This window comes from Myxocyprinus asiaticus, chromosome 24 (assembly GCF_019703515.2).
Source record: "Myxocyprinus asiaticus isolate MX2 ecotype Aquarium Trade chromosome 24, UBuf_Myxa_2, whole genome shotgun sequence".
NCBI classification, from domain to species: Eukaryota; Metazoa; Chordata; class Actinopteri; order Cypriniformes; family Catostomidae; genus Myxocyprinus; species Myxocyprinus asiaticus.
Window position 1 is genome coordinate 14928095 of NC_059367.1, and position 22326 is coordinate 14950420.

Sequence of the window (22326 nt, forward strand, 5' to 3'; positions counted from 1 at the left end):
AAATACAGTAATTTCGACTTGTACCTCCTGTTCTTTAAAAACAATAAAAAATTGTGGTCACAGTAAGGCACTTACAACTGAAGTCAATAGGGACAATTGCTGGAGGATTTAAAGGCAGAAATGGGAAGCTTATAATTTTATAGAAGCACTTACATGAATACTTCTGTTAAAACTGGTGTATTATTTGAGCTGTAATGTTGTTATTATGGTCGTTCAGGGTTTACACTTTACATCATCATGACAATGAAGTTGTAAAACTGGATATAACTTTAAACAGAAAAGGTTAGCATGTGATTTTAACACACTAAAGTCATGTTAACATGCATATTGTTTATGTCTTGTGGATACAGTGAGTATTTTAATGTTTACAGACTGGCACCATTCACTTCCATTGCAAGTGCCTCACTGTAACACTGATTTTTGCTTTTTTAATGAAAAGGAGGGACAAGTATAAAAAAATAAAAAAAAAAAAAAACCACACAGACACAATAAACCACCATAAAAGTAATCAATACTCATTCACTATATTCCAAGTCTTCTGAAGCCATACGATCACTTTGTGTAATGAACAGAATTAAATTTATGTTATTATTCGCTCTCAAGTCATTAATAAAGTGCTAAAATTAAAAAGGCTGGCGATGTTAATAACATCAAATCTCATTGGTTCTTATTGTGTATCACGACCAAACATCATGAAGAAATGTTGAACGTTTGGTTACAAGAAGCGATGAGAACCAATGAGCTTTGATAGCTTAACAGACTGGAGTCAATATTTACTGTCATTATGGCAAAAAAAAACAAAAAAACTGAAGACTTTAAAATTCACATTTTGTGTTCCATGGAAGACAGACAATAATAAAAGCTGGGATAGGAGCAAGTATTTTAACATCGAAAAAAATTATACACTTCACTTGAATTTGTATATACATAATATAATGTTCAGTGAAGGAAATCTGTTGTGTTGCTCTATGGAAGCACTAATAAGCTGAACCAAAAGTTCCTCTTAGAGAATGTGTCTCTATTCCTCAATTCTGCATAACTCATCTTGGAGCTCTGTCAAATCACTTCTCAATTGCTCTCTCCTGTTTTTCCTCTTCATCTTTATGAGGCCCCTCTGTCTCCACTCTCTCTTTAAATGTCCCTTAGCTTGCTCAATCCTGAGCTTGTGGTTGTCCAGCAGAGCTGGGCTCTTTTCCATTTCCCCTTTCAATTTGAACTCTGCTTCATCCTCCTGCACCCACCAATGATCCACTGATAGCCTGATCTCACTCACCTGCAGCCTCTCATTTACAGCAATCTCACTCTATCAACCCTGTCCTGTCTGGAGCCATGGCTCCATACCTACAAGCATCATGAGCTCAAATAAGATGCAATGAGTTCACCAAAAAGTGAAAATTCTATAATTATTTACTCACAGTCATGTTGTTCCAAACCCATATGCCTTTCTTACTTCTGTAGAACACAAAAAGAGATGTTAGGTAGAATGTTCTATACATTTTCATTGCATAATTTTCCTATACAATAAAAGTGAATAGTGACTGAGCATTCTGCCCAGCGTCTCAGTTTATGTTAGAAAATTGTGCACATCTCCTCAACAAGCCACATGATATGAGGTATCATTCATCTCCAAACTTAAACTATGTTGGACGAGTTATGTACCAAAGTTTAATACTTAGGGCTAGTGGTTTGAACAAATATTAACAGCAATGCTTGCCTTAACAATCACCACTAAATATTTGGAAAAATTGAGGATAAATTTTAAAAACAAGATTTAGAAACGTATATCTCTGCATGTATAAATAAACAACATTTATGAGAAACCAGCAGAATGTAAACCACACAGTTTTTATCTGAGAATGAGTCATGGCCATTTAGACGATCTGAACTTTACTACTTTCCTTCCCATAATGCTTATACCCTTCTCGACCACATCCCAACATGCCCTTCTCTCATTCCCATAGTCCTCCCCTGCTGCTGTGTCTGCCACATGCTAACCAATCCAGGCAATTTGTCTGAAAGCTCTTTAACAGACCACACATCCTCCCGGCATGTTAGCGAAGCCCCCTGTGCTGTTTATTGAGGAGTACAGCTGCAGACAAGAATGCTTGTTCAGCTGGACTCTCCCTGCCACTGCACCTCGCCGGGGTCTTATTGTAGAGCTATTCTGTTCTCGTGTACACCATCCATCTCTCGCTGCGCCTGCCAAGGATCTCTGCCCTCAGGATAGGAGGGGAAAAGCGGAGGAGGGTAGAGGAGCACTCACAGATAATGCTGCCTTCAAGTCATGTCGAATGATCGTATTTATGAGAAGAAAGTACATGAACGCTACCACAATGTCGTATTTAACAGTGGGAAACTCAGGGTTTTCATTAAAGGGATAGTTCACCCAAAAATGAAAATTCTCTCATCATTTACTCACCCTCATGTCATCCCAGATGTGTATGACTTTCTTTCTTCTGCTGAACTCAAACAAAGGTTTTTTAGAGGAATATCTCAGCTGGGCGGAGGGAGCATTTGGATGCAGATGTGGGCTATTATTGACTCCCTCATTCATTCGTCCTTGAGTGAGTGAGTGCCCCCCACCCCCACACATACATATACTCATCCCTCATTTCTTCGTCCCATACACGGCACCCCCCATAGCAGGTCATTAGCAGATTGAGATGTTATTAGAGTTGGCATTTGTTGAGGTCTAGCCCCTGTGCTGACACACACACATACACAAATGCACACATACACATTTGCATGTTGGGAGTCCTGCCCTTCATCCATCTTTAGAGGGTCTTTCTCTTTATTTACATACACAGAGGTCTCACATAAATATTACCCATCATGCTCACTCATGTGTTCAATAAAGGGATAGTTCATCAAAAAATTCTGATTTCAACAAATCATGTTGTTCCAAATCCGTATTACTTTCTTTCTTCCATGGAACACAAAAGGAGATGTGAGGCAGAATGTTAGCCTCAGTCACAATTCACTTTCATTGCATCATATTGCATACAATGAAAGTGAATTGTGACTAAGACTAACATTCTGCCTAACATCTCCTTTTGTGTTCCACAAAAGAAAAAAGTCATGCAGGTTTGGAACATGAGTGTGAGTAAATGATTTATGGATGAACTATCCCTTTAGGTGTATGCTCTCAAACTCTAAAAGCATGCACACAGGAATCATTTTCTCAAAATTTTCTCTTCTCTCATTTCCTCTAATAGTCATTCCCTCTCAACTCTTTTAGCATCCTCTTCACTCCAATCCTCTTGACAGTCCTCCCTCTTGTTTTGTTCTCACATTTTTTCCTGTAATTATCTCCAGCAAACTCTGTCAAAACATGCACTTGCACCCTGATCCCAAAAATATATGTTTCCTTGTTGCTTCCCTCTCAAAGTGTGACATCTTGGTGACAGACTGTAAGCATGTGTACGTCTATCCACATCAATTCAATTCCTCATTCATCCATCCATTTCTATCTTTCTCCCTCCCTGTCTCTTGCACTGCCTCTCTTCATGTCATTAAAATCTGCAATAATATTCCTGAAAGTGTTGAACCACTGTTCTATATTCAGAGGTTGTTCACCCATATTCCCACAGGACAATCTACACCCAGAGGGAATGTACCCATTTTCCCAGTGCTCTGCCACTGCCATCAGCCTGTGATATTTCCAGCTCAACTGTCTATCAATGAGGCAGCTAATGCACTATATTTGGGAGTTCTTCTCTAGGGCTCTGGAGTCTGGTTGGAATCGGGTGGTTGCTTATGTCACGCAGCCAAACTTTTGTCTAACTGCATAAAATGTGGTCCACATTGCAAATTATTCTGGTAAAGAACCATCCACTTAGATACGAAGAAACTGTCTGACCGACATATAAGGTGACAAGTCACAGTTTGAGGTTTAGGGCAGGTTAACCCTTGAATGCATGCCAATTTCACCAAACACTCTTAAATATTCAGGTCTTTAGAGACCCAGCACTTATATCTATCACAAACGGATCTACAAAATTGCCCAGATAGTGTAACATTTTTAAAATATTTTCAAGACAGGGGCCTGGGTAGCTCAGCGAGTACTGACGCTGACTACCACCCCTGGAGTCGCGAGTTCGAATCCAGGGTGTGCTGAATGACTCCAGCCAGGTCTCCTAAGCAACCAAATTGGCCCGGTTGCTAGGGAGGGTAGAGTCACATGGGGTAATCTCCTCGTGGTCGTGATTAGTGGTTCTCGCTCTCAATGGGGCACATGGTAAGTTGTGCAGGGATCGCGGAGAGTAGCATGAGCCTCCACATGCATTGTCTTGGAAAAAAAATAAAATTATATATATATATATATATATATATATATATATATATATATTTATTTATTTTTTATTTTTTTTCAAGACAATTATTAAACAATAGAATAAAAAGGACTTTGATATATTTTAATGTATTATTTTTGAGGTCCCAGTTTACTAAAGATGCGAGGTATGCGTTTAAGGGTTAATCTGAAATTGGATATAACATTAAATGTGCTTTACCTCCAACGGGCCGAACGGTTCAGAGCTCGGTGAGTAATGTTGTTCGATTCCAGCAGCATTTCCATTTGGACTACTAGGCAATTATTTTCTAGTTTCTTGACTTTTGCCAACAGCTGGTTTCTTAAATGCTTAGTTGTAACATTTGGCTGCTGACCTACCTGTTGGAGGGTGTGGAGAAGACAGCGAGGATGATATCCTTGCCATGCATGCGGATGATGGGACTGGTGGAATGCAGGAGGTTGAAGTAGAAGTGGGAGTCTCCTGGGATGGAGCAGTTCAGCCGCGCCTTCAGAAACGACGTCCACTGCTTTTCCAACACGCGCTGTGAACCGCCCTGATCGTCTTTGCAAACACGTGCCACGCGAGACACAACCACCTAAGGTGTACACACAGACACACAGCGAAAATACACATGAAGTCTGTTAAACAAAGCTAAATAGATCTGGAAAGTTGTTGTATCAGAGATATTAATTTTAAATCTCTAATGTACACACACTGAACAGTGGTGTGTCCTTTCCATAACCTTGCAAATCTCATAATCCTTGTGGATTTTAAACAGATCTTGGAGACATGTAGCTGGTTTGTTTAATATGGCTAAGCGAATATAATTCATTCATGAAAATGTCAGCATTCTCTAAAATGGGTTCTTTGAGCGATTTCAAAAAAGCTGAATCCAAAGCACAGAGGGTTTTTATTCTCTGAGGTCCAGCAACAAAAAATGCTTGCACATGCAAAACTCTGTTCTTGCAGAAGTTCTGCATTGCTCATTTTTGGGTAAAAGGAAGCCTTTTTATTCAGTCAATGTGTTTTTCTCAGTTTTCAGTAAATGATATGACGGATTGATATTTCAGTTGTTCTGAAAAATAACAACAACTGAAAAAAAGCTTCTGTGTACCTAAATTAGACTCAAAACAGTTTTATAGGGCATGATTATTAAATTAAATATTCAGCCCAAATCCACAGGAAAAGGTCACACTGCTGTCTGACTGGAAATACAGTCGTTAGTCTTGACATTTGAATAATATTGCCAGACAGGACATACAGTAACACAATTTCAGATTACTTTCACCTCTTGCTCCACCTCTCTCTCCACCACTCTACTGATCTCTCTGTCACTCCATATTCACTCATATAAACACCTTTCCCATCCTGGATGAAGCATTTTATTGCTCATGGATTTTCTCCTGTGCTTCTCAGGAGACTGAAGCATCAGTTTCATTTAAGTATAAACTTTTTTTCAGACACATCCCAAAGGTGTTCTATTGGATTCAGATCTGGTGACTGGGAAGGCCACTGAAGAACAGTGAACTCATTGTCATGTTCATGAAACCAGTTTGAGACGACTTTTTCTTTGAGACGACATGGTGCATTATCATGCTGGAAATAGCCATTAGAAGATGTGTAAATTATTATTAATTAATTATAAGATTATTAATAAATTGTGGCCATGAAGGGATGCAGATGGTCATCAACAATACTCAAATAGGCTGTGGCAAACAAACAAGCCCAAAGTGTGGCAAAAAACATTCCCCACACCATTACACCACCGCCGCCAGCCTGGACTGTTGACACAAGGCAGGTTAGGTCCATGGATTCAAGCTGTTGGCGCCAAATTCTGACCCTATCATATTTGTGCCTCAGCAGAAATTGAGATTCATCAGACCAGGCTATGTTTTTCCAGTCTTCAACTGTCTAGTTTTGGCGATCCTTTGCCCACTGCAGCCTCAGCTTTCTGTTCTTGGATGACAGAATTGGAACCCGACATGGTCTTCTGCTGTTGTAGCCTATCCGCTTCAAGGTTCAATGTGTTGTTCATTCTGAGATGCTATTCTGCTCACTACAATTGTACAGAGTGGTTATCTGAGTTACTGTAGCCTTTCTGTCAGCTCGAAACAGTCAGGCCATTCTCCGTTGACCTCAGTCATCAACAAGACATTTCTATCAGCAGAACTGCCGCTCACTGGATGTTTTTTGTTTTTGGCACTCTGGGTAAACTCTGGAGACTGTTGTGCATGAAAATCCCAGGAGAACAGCAGTTACAAAAATACTCAAACCAGCCCATCTGGCATGGTTGAAATCACTGAGATAAAATTTTTCTCCATTCTTATGGTTGATGTGAACATTAACTGAAGCTCCTGACCTGTATCTGCTTGATTTAATGCACTGCACTGCTGCCACAGGATTGGCTGATTAGATAATCACATGAATAAGTAGGTGTACAGGTGTTCCTAATAAGGTGCTCAGTGAGCATATAATGACTTTTAAGTGAAGACTTTGGTACCATGACCAAAAGTATGTGGACATCCCCTTCTAATTTACTGGTTTGGCTAGGCCCCTTAATTCCAGTAAACATAAATCTTAATGCTACAGCAAACAATGACATTCTACAGAATTGTGTGCTTCCAACTTTATGGCAACAGTTTGGGGAAGGCAGTATGCCCCTGTTCACAAAGTGAGGTCTATAAAGAAATGCTTTACTGAGTTTGGTGTGGAAAACTGGTCTGCACAAAGCTCAGACCTGAACTCCTTTGAACAGCTTTGGTGACGAAGGACACAATCTGGAACACAGACTGCGAGCCAATTCATTTGTGGTTTTTCTTTGACAACTGCCCTCTTCTCCTCTGTCCTCCTTTGCCTCTCACCTTCTCCAAGTAGTTGAACTCCATGGCCATCTCTCTGAAAAAGAAGTAGACATGCGGCCCCCATTCCACAGCACTTACAAAGAATGGCTCTGAAAAAGAATAAGCAGGACCAAACTATTAGAACTTCCTGTTAAGGATCCATTATTATTGATCTCTCAGGTCACATGCTTTCATAAGTGCTTATTTGACTGAACTACAGTGATGAACTATGATACTGCACAGTGCTGAACTATCAATATGCCCATTCTCTAATTATTGAACATTAAAATATTCAAAATGTGGGGGAAAAAAATTGTATCGAATATTTGATATGGTTATAGAGAGAAGGACACAGTTAGAATCAGAACACAGATGTGCTTTCATTACACTGCTGCATCAGTGAGAGATTAGATCAGGATACAGAGCATAGGAGCAAAGGAAGGTGGGACAAGAGGGGCGTTGATATCAGTTTGACTGCAGACTCAGATGTGGATCCTTACACGGCTATCGACCCTGACACTAACTGACATGAGTGAAAACAAGGGGGGCTTTCTAAAAACATTAACACACACAAACACTACTTAACTCTCACACTCATAATACACACACAAACAGCATTAATATTACACTGACCCTGCACAGCTACCTCTTCATGTCAACTAATGTTTGACGTCTTTAGTACCTCTAAACCATTTGGAGTCATGTTTCACTGTTCGCAGGGCAGGATTGTCCCCCAGACTCCTGTAGATCACGGCGTCGATGGCCAGGAAATCAGTCACTGTTGCAGTGTAGAGATTGCCTTCTGTAGAAACAACACATAAACAAACTCTCTAAAACCTAGTGAGCTACCTCACCGTCTACAGCCTACACAGGCAGCTGTCTTCCAAGCCAGCATCCTCAGGCCACTTCCACATTAGTCCATTTGAAAGTTTGAAAACTCTGTTTTCAGTCTCCAAATGTCATTGTTTTCCAAAGTATGCATTTATTGAGAGCATTTTTGAAAGTCATTTTTGGTAGAGGAAAACAGCCTTCTAGTGTGGATGAGAGGCATAAACCAGGGACTAAAAACAAAATGTTTTTCATTTCAGTTCATTCTGAGCAAAAATAGTATTTTTTCATCGCGGTTCAGAAGTTTGCAGCCTCCTTTCCAAATATTTTAAGGGGTGGGTGATATACCAGTTGCAGTGTTGCTCACAAAAGAAACAAGCAATGTGGTCTGAAAAAATAAGCCCAAAATAAGACACTTGCTTCACCAAAATAAGTGAAAATAAGCAGTTAATTCAAGTTACATTTTTATTACAGATCTGCTTCTCAGTCAAAACCCAGCAGCATCAAATCTGCATGAATGCATCATATCTAACAATAATTCAGATTACTTTCAATAATTCAAGACTTGGAAATAACTGAGAAATGTACTTTTTAAACTCTAATAATGTTTTCCTTGTAACTGGATTAGCTATGCATGTATATGTAGTAATTATACATAGCTGTTAAAAAGGTCTTCATTCACAGAATCCGACATCCACAACAGGCAATTAGGCAAATAAATGTGTGATGCTGCAGTTTCCTTCAGGATCAAAGCACGTTTCATTTTTTCAGGCAACACAAAATGTTGTAGTTCCAAAAATGTACTGTAAGAAACCCTTTGGCCATTAGTTTCATGAAAAAATTATTGGAACGAAATTAACCAGTTATTAGCAGATACCAGCATTTAAAAATAACGTTTTCACTCCGGAACAATTGAAAATCGCTTTGTTACTGTTTTGTTGGTTCTGCAAAAAATGTCATCCGTTTTCGGTTTTCGTTACTTGAACCATTTTTAGTCCCTGGCATAAACGCAGCAAAATTATAGGAATGTTCCAGGTTCAATACAAGTTAAGCTCAATAAAAAGCATTTCTGGCATAATGTTGATTACCACAAAAATGTATTTAGACTCGTTCCTCATTTTCTTTAAAAAAAAAAAAAAAAAAAAAATTGAGGTTCCAGTGAGGGACTTACAATGGAAGTGAATGGGGGCCAATTTTTTTAACATTAAAATACTCACTTTTTCAAAAGTATAACCACAAGACATAAAGGATATGTGTGTTAACATGATTTTAGTGTGATAAAATCACTTACAAACCTTTTCTGTGTAAAGTTATAGCCAATTATATAGCTTTGTTACCATGATGATATAATGTCAACAAACCCTAAAACGACCATATAAATGATGATTTAAACAGCTTTACAGCTCAAATAATACACACGTTTTAACAGAAGAATTAATGAAAGTGCTTTTATAAATTTAGAAGCTTCACATTTCTGTGTTTAGACCCTCCAAAAATTGTCCTTGTTCACTTTCATTGTCCCCATTCACTTTGATTGTAAGTGAATTTCTGCTTTTTTTTTAAAGAAAAGGAGGGACGAGTCGAAATAAATTTTTGTGGTAATCAACATTACGCCATAAATGCTGTCGATTTGTCCTAACTTGTATTGAACCCGGAACATTCCTTTAATGCACTTTCAAATTAAACGTATTACAGTGGACGTAGCCTAACCATCATGGAACCTAATACGTGATCGATATTTAGCGCTCTACCTAGGAAGCAACTCCGCGCCCCACACAAATAGCGATTCGAAGAAGAGATGAAACTCACAACTGATTTTAATAGAATTTAGCATAAGCATGTTGCTTAGTTAGCAATTCTATACTCTAATACAGTAAATGTTAACCCTGCTACAAAAAACAGAGTAGACCAGCATGACTATCCGGGTTTATACTGTTAGTACTGGTCTATCTGGTGGTGCCTTAAAACACTGTGTCAGTAGGCAGCTCACTAGGTTTTTGCACAGAGCGTCCGTCCCACTTTCTTATAGACCAAAAATATGGTCTCAATATACTTTTGTCAGTGTAATGCATCTTCGTATACTGAAAAATATTTCATTTCCTTTAGGCTCCTTGATGCAGGAAAAGTAAAGCCGTAATCCTGTTCAGAGAACGTGCAGGACAGCATATGAGCATGATTAAAAGGTACACATAAATATTGTTCATGGACCGGCATGTAATTAAGTTAAAGAATAACTGCAGGAACATCAGTATTACGACACTGCTTTGACAAACAGATCTATATACAGTATATTCCTGTAATATGCAGGGATGGTTTGCAGTCATGTACATTGTGTTAATGCAAAAGGCATTAAAAAAACCCCAGCTCATACCAGCTTGGTCTTAGCTGGTCTGGTTTGTTGGCTTTAAAGAGGTTTTGGGCATTTGTCAGCTAGCTAGGCTCGTAGAACAATTAGACAAGTTTAAACCAGTTAAGACCAGCAAATCATCTTTGGCTGGTTTAAGCCGTTTTTCAGCAGTAAGAGAAAGACAGGAAAAGAGATAGCGGCAATCTCACCTGCAAACAGGGCCACATTGGCATGCTTTGGGTCATAAGGGCATCTAGCCATCCCACTGACCGTTTCAGCAACCATCTCTAGAGTGTCTCCCTACAACATACACACAGACACACACAGAAAGAGAAAACGCATTCATTATTTAGAGGCAAAAAGTCAACCTTGCAAGGCTCAACGTACAGAAAATTGGTGGACAATGAGCACCTGCTAAATAAATGTAACCTTTTCAAATATACAGTTTGCTATTCCAGACATAAAAAACAAGAGAGAGAGAATGGTAAAACTATTATAAGCAGAGCTAGAATAACATGCATGAAAAATAATTTAAAAAACATCCACAGGCGGTTAATAGTACAATTACAGTTCAAGCTGAAAGAAATAATGAATTACTCTCAGACCATTAAAACTAACTATAAATAAACTTATGTGATCATTCTCTCTCTGTCTCTCTCCATCCTCTTATGTCTCTAGAGAGCCTTTCAAACTCTTGACAGGTGTAATGTTGCATTACAGGTGTGTGATAATTCTTTTCACTACTCAGATATTCAACAGCGTGTTTCAAACCTTGATGCATGTGCATATGTGTCTATGTTTGTGTGTGTGTGTGTGTGTGTGTGTGTGTGTTTTGCCCTGAAAGACTCAAGCTATGGAACACTGCGAATCCAGCAGAGTGAATGACTAGTAATGATGTATTTTTTCTCTTTTATCCAGCAGATTGTGTATCATTAGTGTGATTGGTTGAGAAGTAGCGGTTCAGATATGCGAGGCAGTAGCAGCGGTGCTCAGGTGCGATGTTTATGGACGGGGCATTAAAGTTGGTGCCGCAGATGCAGCTGTAGTGGCTAAGACCCTCCATTAATGTGACTCACGTACGCTGGGGGCGATAGAGTCACTGGCCAGATGGATGGAAGGCAACCCACACACACAAACACACATACACTCAAGAGTTTTGGATTCAAACTGTGTTTCCGATGAGTGGCATTACCATTCTCTTAGAATAAACAACCACATACAGAAAACCACATCACCGTCTGATTAATGACAGCTCTCTGCTCTTGAGGTCATCACAAACAGCTTGCTGCTTTTGGGGGTATTGACAGGCAGGCAAGTGGAGATACAGAGTAAAAACAAACAGCAGAGTAGATGTTTTCTGCTTGGGGGTCTTGGAGAGATCCCCACTGTGGGTAGGCATGTGTTGTGACCCAATGATGCCTCAGTCATGGAGAGTGATATTGGAAATAGAGCATAAAAGATATGATGTACTGTCAAAGTTTTTAAGCAAAAAAGCAACAAAAAAGGCAGATAGAATGACATCTGTGTGAGAAATGCGTAACACTTTACAATAAGGTTCTATTGGTTAACATTAGTTAATGCATTATCATGAACTAACAATGAACAATTATATTTTACAGCATTTATTAATCTTGGTTAATGTTAATTTATCAAAATACACTATTGTTCATTGTTTATTCAAGCTAGTTCATGACGCACTACCTAACGTTGGCGCACACAACTTTTAAGGTTAAAAATACAGTACTGTGAAAAAGTTTTAAGCACTTGTGAAAAATTTTCCATAGTGAGGATGTCTTAAAAAATAATGACATAGTTTTCATTTATCACTTAATATCATACAAAGTCCAGTAAACATAAAAAAGCTAAATCAATATTCGGGGTGACCACCTTTGCCTTTAAAACAGCACCAAATCTTCTAGGTTCACCTGGACACAGTTTTTCTTGGTTGTTGGCAGATAGGATGTACCAAGCTTCTTGGAGAATTTGCCACAGTTGTTCTATTAATTAGGCTGTCTCAACTGCTTCTGTCTCTTTATGTAATCTCAGACTGACATGATGGGGGGCTTTATGGGGGTCATGACATCTGTTGCAGGGCTCCCTGTTCTTCTATTAAAATCTTTTATATTTGCAAATGTAATATTTAGGAGTCTAACATTTATATTTCCTATTGACACACTAAAGCTGAAGATATAAATAACCATCTTGCTTTTGTGAAACATCTTATGTGCCTAAGACTTTTGCACAGTACTGTATATATATTACTATATGTAGAAATAAAATTGACCAAGATTAATAAATGCTGTAAAAGTATTATTATCTGTCAGTTCAACAAAAAGCTAGATTTTTACCATTTCGAAAGAAAATTTGAGTATTCAAAACTTGTTGCCACAATGCTTATGTATTATGAGCGAATGCGTTGCATTGTGGGTTGCAAAGGTTTTCTTAGTTGTTTTTAGCATGTTGCTATGCAGTTGCTAGAGGTTTTGCTAGAGGTTCCGGGTGGTTGCTTACTGGATTACATCAAAAGAGCCCTCCAAAAAGTTTCTGTAATATTTTGATCCCACTCCCTATATATGACTCGGGTCATTTAAAATGTAAGGGATTTTTCATCTGAATATTTTAATAAGGTGCACGATTTAAGGTATAATTCATGTCTGTAGCACAAACAGTGGAGGATGCGCTAGGGTTGGGGTTTAAGTCAAATCAAGTCATTTTTTATTTGTATAGCACTTTTCACAATACACATAGTGAACAGCTTTATAGGAGATCATGCTTTAATGTCATTAAGCCCTAAGTGAGCAAGCCAAAGGCGAATTTGGCAAGGACAAAACTCCATAAGATGTTTAGTTTATGGAGAGAAAAAACCTTGAAAAGAACCATACTCAGCTGAGGGAGCCCATCCTCCTCTGGCTTTACAGCATGAACATATGCCAATATTAGTTAGCTGTACACTATGTGTAATACAAATCATGTAATAGTTGAGTAGATTAAGTGATGCAATTTTTTTTAGTAAGCAATATTTAAAACTGTAAAGGTAATGATTGAACTGTAAGATTACCTTTACATTTTTAAAAATTGCTTACTAAAAAAAATTGCATCACTTAATCTACTCAACTAATACATGACTGAACTATAATGACTGAACTGTAAGATTACTGATTAGGTGTTTAGAACAAATATGAATAAATGTGAGTTGCCTTAGCAGTTAGCAAGTACCATTAAATACTGTATATAGAACCCAAGAAGGTTGCCAGGGTACTGTGGTAATAACAGGCCAGAGGGGTTGATTATTCAACAGAATATATTCAAGTATGTTTCATGTATGCAGTACTTACTGTATAGTTGGCACATAATGGATTGAAGGCATTGGTCCCGCAGATAAACAATCCGCCTTGCCGGCTGAGCAGAACCTTCATATAGTTACGGCATTCATCCTAAAAAACAACACGAAGAAATAGAAAGTATGTAATTTGTCACCTAAATCAAATTCCCTGGAATAATTCACTTTCAGAATGACATCACAATTCTCAGCACATTTCAATTTTGTTCCAAGGATTGTTTGCATCTGTACAAACAATTCACTTGGCAAACCAGTGGCACGCCAGAGTGAGTTATTCAGCTAAACCGTGCTTTAATTGAATGCACATGTTTGAGCTCTGCACCTGTGACGGGCTTTAAGAGACGTGAAAGAGAGACGCTTTATGTCATGCCCTTGTGTGCTGCCACCTCCCCCCCCCCCCCAGTGTATCCCGTGTGTGCCCGCCAGCGTGGCACCATTTGATGGGCAGCAACCTGTGGGCAACCGGGATACATGATCACATCTGTTATCGGATGGAGAGAGTGAGTGAGGACGTGTGGAAGGAGTTGGAGGGGGAGAGAGGTGGTAGTGAGTGTTATTCCAGATGCTCACGTCTTCACAGGGTTCTTATTTTCAGGGAAGAGGTGAGAAAGAGAGAAAGAGACAGAGACAGAGAGAGAGAGAGAGAGAGAGAGAGTTAGAGAGAGAGAGAGAGTGTGTGAGAGAGTTAGAGAGAGAGAGAGAGCACAGAGGAATGTCAGTATTACCTTGGTAATTTAAACCTTTTCGTTAAAAGTGCTGATAGTTCATTTCTAATTTTACTCTGCTTTGCTATTTTATTTTAGGCAGATAAGATATATATTTAATATTAACATAGAAATGTTTCCCTTTCATTTTGGACCTTTTCCCTTTTGATTAATAAAGACACTGAGACTGTAGACAGGAAACAGCAAACATGGGAGAATAGTGGGATCACAAAATGTCACGAGGCAAAAAATGTCACAGCTAGATTCGAACTTGGGTAGCCCACACCTAAGCGCCACCATGCAAAATGCCAAAGCACTCCATCCAGGTCACGTCTTTGACATCAAATGTACATTTTGTTGTAGTCTTCTCTGGCTCCACCAGAATATTTTGTTGCAAATAGTCTCTTTTATTTTATTATTGCATTTTAGTTTTTTATTATTGTTTTTATTATTTTGTTACTATTACTTGTGTGCTCCATTTGCACATTGCACTAGTTATTTAAGTAAAACTTTATGTAAACTTTTTTTTACTTATTTATCAAAACAATGCTATGGCAATACATAGGTACTATCTTATGCCAATAATGCTTTCAATTGAAAATTGAATGCGAGTGAGAAGGCGAGAGAAACCACACAGAGAAAGAGAGATTGAGGGACAGAAAGAGCGAAAGTGGAATGTATAGGTGGTAGGAGGGTTGTGATTCAGATGTATCCTGTGTGCGTCAGCGGTATTTGTGTGTTTTCATCTCCGTAGGAGTCCTGTTCACATAGAACCTATAACTCATAAAAACCGATCTGACTAAAGCATCTCTCTAGTCTGTAAATTCCTCTAAGAATCCAAACACAACACAATTGTGAGTTTTTGGCACAGCTCCTGGTCTGCAAAGCGATAAAGCACATCACTCTGATAAACAACAGCCCTCTCATCCTCCTCCAACCCTTCAATCACCATCACCTGCTCTTTCCATTTTTATCCCCTCATTTCATATTTTCAAAGAGGCCTGATTCATTTACACAATATTCATTAGTCCATTAGAGGTTCTCTCTCTCTCCTCACCATCAACTGTCCTCCTCTGCTCTGTTTTACAATGGCCTTGTCTTTTCTCATGGCTTTATTTTTCCTCTCCTACTACCAGTCCAATTATCCCTTTATCCATTCTCTCTGTATTTATTTTTCCCATTCTCTATTCTCTCTAAGCATTTCTCCTCATACATCTGTACTGGTCTATTCACTGGACCCTGTCCCCTCTCTATATTTCAGTTCAAGTAAGAGTTTATTTATATAGTGTTTTTCACAATACATATTGTTTCGGCAGCTTAGTACCTCACAAACCCCTAAAGTCCCTTTAAAGGAATATTCTGGGTCCTGTTAAATTAAGCTCAATTGACAGCATTTGTGGCATAATATTCATTAACACAAAAATGTGTTTCAAATTGTCCCTGTTCTTTTTTTTTTTCTTTTTTTTAAGCAAAAATCTGGGTTCCAGTGAGACACTTATAATCTAAGTGAATATGGGCCAATCCATATACGTTCAAATACTCACTCTTTCAAAAGTATAGCCACAAGATATGTGTGTTAACATGATTTGAATGTCATGAAATCTCTTACTAACCCCGTCTGTGTAAAGTTATATACAATTTTACAACTTTGTTGCCATGACAACAAAACGCTGTAAACCATAATACCGTAAAAACGATTAAAACAATTTTACAGCTCAATTAATTTGAGTTGCAGCAGAAGAATTAATGTAAGTGCTTTTATAAAATTATAAGCTTCACGTTTCTGCCTTTAAATCCTCCAAAAACTGGACCCCTTCACTTCCATTCTAAATGTGTCACTATAACCTCGATTTTGTATTTGTATTTTTTTTAAAGGAGGGATGAGATGAAATTATTTATTTGTGGTTATCAGCATTATGCCACAAATGCTGTAAATTGAGCTTAACTTGTATTAAACCCCCAAAATAATTTGAACCTTTAAACGCATACCTCGGGTCTTAAGTGACCCAGGACCTCATTCTACCCCCTGTACCTCATCCATTATGCCAACACCTTTTTAGTATTCCTCAATCTCTCTCTTATAAATAGTATAACACACACACACACACACACACACACACACACACACAAAGCCAAAATTGCAACTAAAAGTTCATTAGAGACTATAAGTATGTAAGAGTGTTGTTGTTATTTTCTTTCACTTACATAAATGATATTTTTATGATTATTTCATATCTATATACATTTTCTATTACAGGATATATATTTCTTTGTTTATTACAAGATAAATTAGTACTATATTCATACCAATAAATACTATATCGTGTTGATTTTCTGTGAAGCAATGGTGAATTATCAGTATCCCATATGCATGTACACATACATACAGTATTATACATATTATTTCTTACTCAAGGTGGCACTGTTGTTTCAGTGATTGACTTGATTTACATTTGACATTGCTATTTGATGAAGAAACAACACTTAAGTAAAATATAGCAAGTACAACACATGAACAGTATAATATGATTATTGTCCTTTGGGTGTACTGAAATTATGTAAGTTGTGCATCTGTTTAGACTCAATAAGTGCCTGAGAAAATACTTATGTGTAACTTGTGTAGCTTATGTGTTTTGTGTAGCTCAATATGTTTTTGAGAGCCAGGCAATTGGCATACAAGAACAGCTCCAATCTATTTGAATGGAGAAAAAGACTGAAACCTCCTAAACTGTTTGTCAATACTGAGCTTTAGTCAAATATTTCAACTCGGATTTAAAATTTCATAATAATGGTATCATAATTTTTTTTTTTAGAAATGTCTTTCTGCTTCTTAAGCTCAAATAATGCAACAAAAAATGTATGTTCAGGCATGTCAAATTATTGTGTAAGTGCTATCTAGATTAAACAAACTAACTATCAAAAAGGGGATTGGGTCGTTTAACTAAAAGGCGGTACTTTTACTACAGCCGCCATATTGAGAATTACGATTCCTCCCATAATTTTTTTTTACAAATGGCCTGTCTTCTCCCGCGTTTATTGTCTCTTGAACCCCCCAAGTAAGCAAGCCAAAGGCTACTGGGACAAGGACAACACTCCCCAAATAAAATCCTCTCCATGTCTTTCTGCCCTGTATCTGTATGCCGTGTCTATTCAGATTACACGGCCCTGACTATGACTGCAAATTCTCACTTTTAGTGTCAAAGTACTAAATTATTTATGCCAAGGGAACAGACAAGTTACCACCTAATCTTGTGTGTGCATCTCTGTGTGTGAGATTCTCTAAATGGGCGTTGCCTGCATAGCAGATGCTTTTATCTAACAGATGTTGACCTGAACAAGTGCATTCCTCTTCTCTCTCTGTCTTTCTCTTTTTCACTCTCTCTCGCTCTGCTGAGTCTCCAGACATGACGACTGTACCGCCACCACACATCTGTTGATAATACTCCCTACATTCCATTATCACAGATATCTTTACATCTAAACACATTCCTTCATAGTGCTATCTCACGATTACACTATAAACCATCCATTTCAGTCTGCCAACGGTGCCTTATGCAGCCTGATCAACTGACTTGATATTGCACATCAGGGTTGGACTGGCCATTGGGAGCACCGGGACTTTTCCTGGTGGGCTGGCAAAGCTGTCGAAACCAAATGTATAAACTAAAGACTTTAAAGGGAGAACAAATTCCAGCCAATTGCACAACTGAGAGGGTAGTTTAATATTTCAAGTGATCTCTGCTACTTAAACGACATTACATTAGCCACATTCTTCTAAGACAATAGACTAGATTTCAGACTGCAGAATATACAGCTCAAACCCTCCATACACTGTACAGCTCGCCAAATCCATTTACCCTTATGCCAAGGATTATATGAGCCAGCGAACTCATGAAATATTATATATATATATATATATATATATATATTGATATAATATTTGTAACTTTACATAACTTCTAACATGAAATTAAAGAAATGCTGTTAAAATTAATCTGGAGTATGTCACACATATTGAATTATAATACATCAAAATACAGTGAAAATGAACAAATCAAACTATGTATAGCAGGCAATATTTTGTATTATATCTGTGTTATATTATAGTCGGGGCTTAACCTCTGTGACGATCCATTGTTATGGGTTCCTATAGGTCAGAGCTGTTTTTAGACCCACTCCATCCCTACTGCACATTACCTGTGAGAGGAGCAGAGGGTAATCTCGCCCCACTGCGGTCACCTTAACCACTTCAAACACTCTGTTCCCCATTATCAAAGGGTCATATTTACTATAAGCACAGCTAACTCTCAAAAGGTTTCCAGTATAGGCTCAAGTTAGTCTGTTTCTCAAACCATGAGAGGAGAGAATGCATTTGAGCTTTGTCTTGATTTCAAGGCTAGGGAGAAAGAGCAAAAGAAATTGGCAGAGCATTCCTTTTTCCTCTCTCTCTCTCTCTCTCTTTTTCCTGTGGCAATATTGTCATCTCTAGAATTTTCTTTGTAATTGTCGTGACTGCAGTCTCAGTCAGACAGGGACCATATTAACAGGGAGGGCTAAATTAGCACAAATTTGCCAGAAAAAATCTCAAGTGAGTGTGTTTGTGTGTGTGTGTGTGTGTGTGTGTGTGTGTTTGTGGTTGTATAGGGTGTGTGTTAGCAAGCAAAGGGATAGACTAAGAGAGAGATGGATTAAAAATTATTAGGGTTTTGTACATGTGTGAGAGAGGGATTGAGTGTTTTAGCTCTTCCTCAGCATGCTCTAGGGCTAATCCACACCCCCTCCTGAGCTCCTCTGTCTCTCACTGACACACTTTGACGCTGATGGCTGGTGAACACACCATGGGCTAACATCAACATTGAGAGCAGGCTAGGGACTAACTAAAGCAATCATGGTGCTTAAGGATGCAGAAGTGTGACTGAGAGACAGCATGTACTGTAATGAGGACTAAAAAAAGTGTGTTAGACCTGTAGCACCTTAAATGGATCTCTCAGAGAGCAAAACAAAATTAACATTACAAAACATACGAGAGAGAAAGAAACATAAATAAAATGCTTAAAAACCAAAGCAATGTGTGCTGTGATTTGCTAGTGAGTGTTTTTTTTTTCTGATTCAGTGCTTTACTTACTGTAGATTCAAAACCCAATGTTTTTTAGATTAAGAATTCAGAATCTTTCTTTTATATTCAGAACCTAGTTTTACAATAGTTCTTTTTTATTCTAAATTCAGATCCAGAACCACTCTTTTAGATTCAGAAATTCGATTCACAAGAGTTCATTTAGATTCAGAAAATGGATTCACAATAGTTCATTTAGATTCAGAAAATGGATTCACAAGAGTTCATTTAGATTCAGAAAATGGATTCACAAGAGTTCATTTAGATTCAGAAAATGGATTCACAAGAGTTCATTTAGATTCAGAAAATGGATTCACAATAGTTCATTTAGATTCAGAATTCAGATCCATTAAAATTCTAATAGATTTTGTATTCAGATTCACAAAAAGTTATTTTAGATTCTGAATGCGGATTCAGAATCATTCTTTAAGATTCAGAAAATGGATTCACAATAGTTCATTTAGATTCAGAATTCAGATCCAAAATAGTTCATTTAGATTCAGAATTCTGATTCACAATAGTTGTTTTAGATTCTGAATTCAGATTCAGAATCATTCTTTTAGATTCAGAAATTAGATTCAAAATAGTTCATTAAGATTCAGAACTGAGATTCAGAATAGTTCTTTTACATTCAAAAATTAGATTCACAAGTGTTCATTAAGAATCAGAATAGTTATTTCGGATTCAGAATTCAGATTTACAATAGTTCTTTTAAATTCAGAATTCAAATTCAGAATATTTCTATTAGATACAGAATTTAGATTTAGAGCAGAATATAGATTCTGAATGGCTATTATAGATTCAGAATTCAGATTTAAACTGGTTCTTTTATATTCAGAATTCTGATTCAGAGAGTAGTTTATTTGCATTAAAAATACAGATTCAGTTTGAATCCAGGGCGTGCTGAGTGACTCCAGCCAGGTCTCCTAAGCAACCAAATTGGCCCGGTTGCTAGGGAGGGTAGAGTCACATGGGGTAACCTCCTCGTGGTCACGATTAGGGGTTCTCGCTCTCAATGGGGCGCATGGCAAGTTGTGCGTGGATCGCGGAGAGTAGCATAAGCCTCCATGTGCTGGGAGTCTCCGCGGTGTCACACACAGCAAGCCACGTGATAAGATGCGCAGACTGACTGTCTCAGAAGCAGAGGCAACTGAGACTTGTCCTCCGCCACCCGGACTGAGGTGAGTAACCGCACAATCACGAGGACCTACAAAGTAGTGGGAATTGGGCATTCCAAATTGGGAGAAAAGGGGATAAAAATAAATAATAAAATAAAAAATACAGATTCATACCGTTTCACTTCTATTCACAATCCAGGTTCAAAATGGTCCTTTTAGATTCAGAGTGGTTCTTTAATATTCTACATGTGTGTGTGTGTGTGAGATTGTAAGTGCAGTGAGCTGTGTCAGTACATTATTGGTAATACAATCAGACTAAGTGCTGTCAATTAGAGGTCTGCAACCCGACCCAGGACCGACAGCACCCAAGAACCTGACGGGTTTTGGGCCGAGTTCGGGTCAGTTTTTCAAGTAGGACTTCGGGTTTGTAATTAATGAAAAAAAAAAAAAAACACCTGCCTACCGAACTTGTTTCACACACGCGCTCTCACTTAGGGGGCTTTCACACTGGGCACGTTTGCTGCGGTCTGATTCCAAGTGCGATTGTTCCCGGTGCCCCCCACAGCGTTGGTTTGGTTTCACACTCACTTGATTCAATCGAACCCCGGTCCATTTGTGTTCATCTTACGTCATCACAAACACGCATGGAGAACACAATGCGACTCATCATACTTTTTGTTTTTGTATTATTTTGGTGCCATTATGCACAGCAGAGTGAATGACAACTGCGTATATGTGCGCTTCATGGCGTAACTCATCAGATGTCCAGGGGAAGGCGGCTTGCTGCTGCTCGCAAACGGCATTTTTTGAGGAATTCATTTGCATCTTTGTATACACTGCATGCTTACTCACGCTCGTGTCCAAGGTGAAGAAATCGCCACTGTCATCTCCTGTTATACCCTATATTTATAATCTATAATAGTATTTATATTTAGTATTTATAAGGTGTATAGATAGATAGACAGACAGACAGTATTTATAGTGTTGTATGTCATTGTGGTGTCATTACCTTTTTGGGACTTTCAGGAATGTGTGGTTCCTCGTGTGTTGTCGAAACTAATGATGTCGTCATCGGTTAATACGCATGCGCAGGTTACTTTACTTCCTGAACGAGTGCGCACCCGAGTCCGAGTTGCTTTCACATTCACGCGAATTGCGCTACAGTTCCATTGCAACCGAACTCAGACCACCTCCTACAGGTAGTCTCGGGTTTGGTACCGCGGTGTGCTCCCCGGTCCGCATGACAGCTTTCACATTACCAATTTTTCATGTGAACCGTGCTCTGTCTCGAACTAAACTGCCAGTGTGAAAGCACCCTTACAGACACGGGTGAACAGACGAGTTGGGGGCCGTTCACACCAAATGTGTATTTGTGTGTGTCTGTTCTGTTTTCCCATTGTTTTCCTATGCAAACACATGCTGGAAGAATGTCTTTGACTGTTGTGCCATGTCCAGCTGTTTCTTCCGTGTCTTGCGCAGGACCAGGACTGTTTGAAAACCGTGTAAAGTTAAAAAGAACTTAAAATTTTTAAAAACACATGTCGCTCTGTTTCATTCTTTGCACTCCATCTAGACTGTTTTTAGTGCAGTTGTCACAAAGATTCAACGTTCTGAACATGTTCAGGCTGTAAAGTGGAGACTGTTGCGTTGTTTAATATTATTCCAGATTGTTCTGCACCAAGCAACGTTTCAGTGCATAAACGGTTAAATCAATGCTTTTTTCCGTTCTGCTCTAGTGTACTGA

General features: G+C 38.4%; 1 protein-coding gene across 2 annotated transcripts in view; it reads right to left on the reverse strand.

Annotated features, from left to right (window-relative positions):
* The window catches only part of LOC127415235 (semaphorin-6B-like), a 195040-nt gene that overhangs the window by 57200 nt on the left and 115514 nt on the right, over positions 1-22326 (reverse strand). For both annotated transcript variants that reach the window (XM_051653897.1, XM_051653896.1), the window contains exons 6-10: positions 13643-13741; positions 10517-10607; positions 7815-7934; positions 7154-7242; positions 4670-4887 (exon numbers count right to left, since the gene is read on the reverse strand). In XM_051653897.1, coding sequence (XP_051509857.1) covers positions 4670-4887; positions 7154-7242; positions 7815-7934; positions 10517-10607; positions 13643-13741 — 617 coding nt within the window. The remainder of the gene's footprint in view (positions 1-4669; positions 4888-7153; positions 7243-7814; positions 7935-10516; positions 10608-13642; positions 13742-22326) is intronic.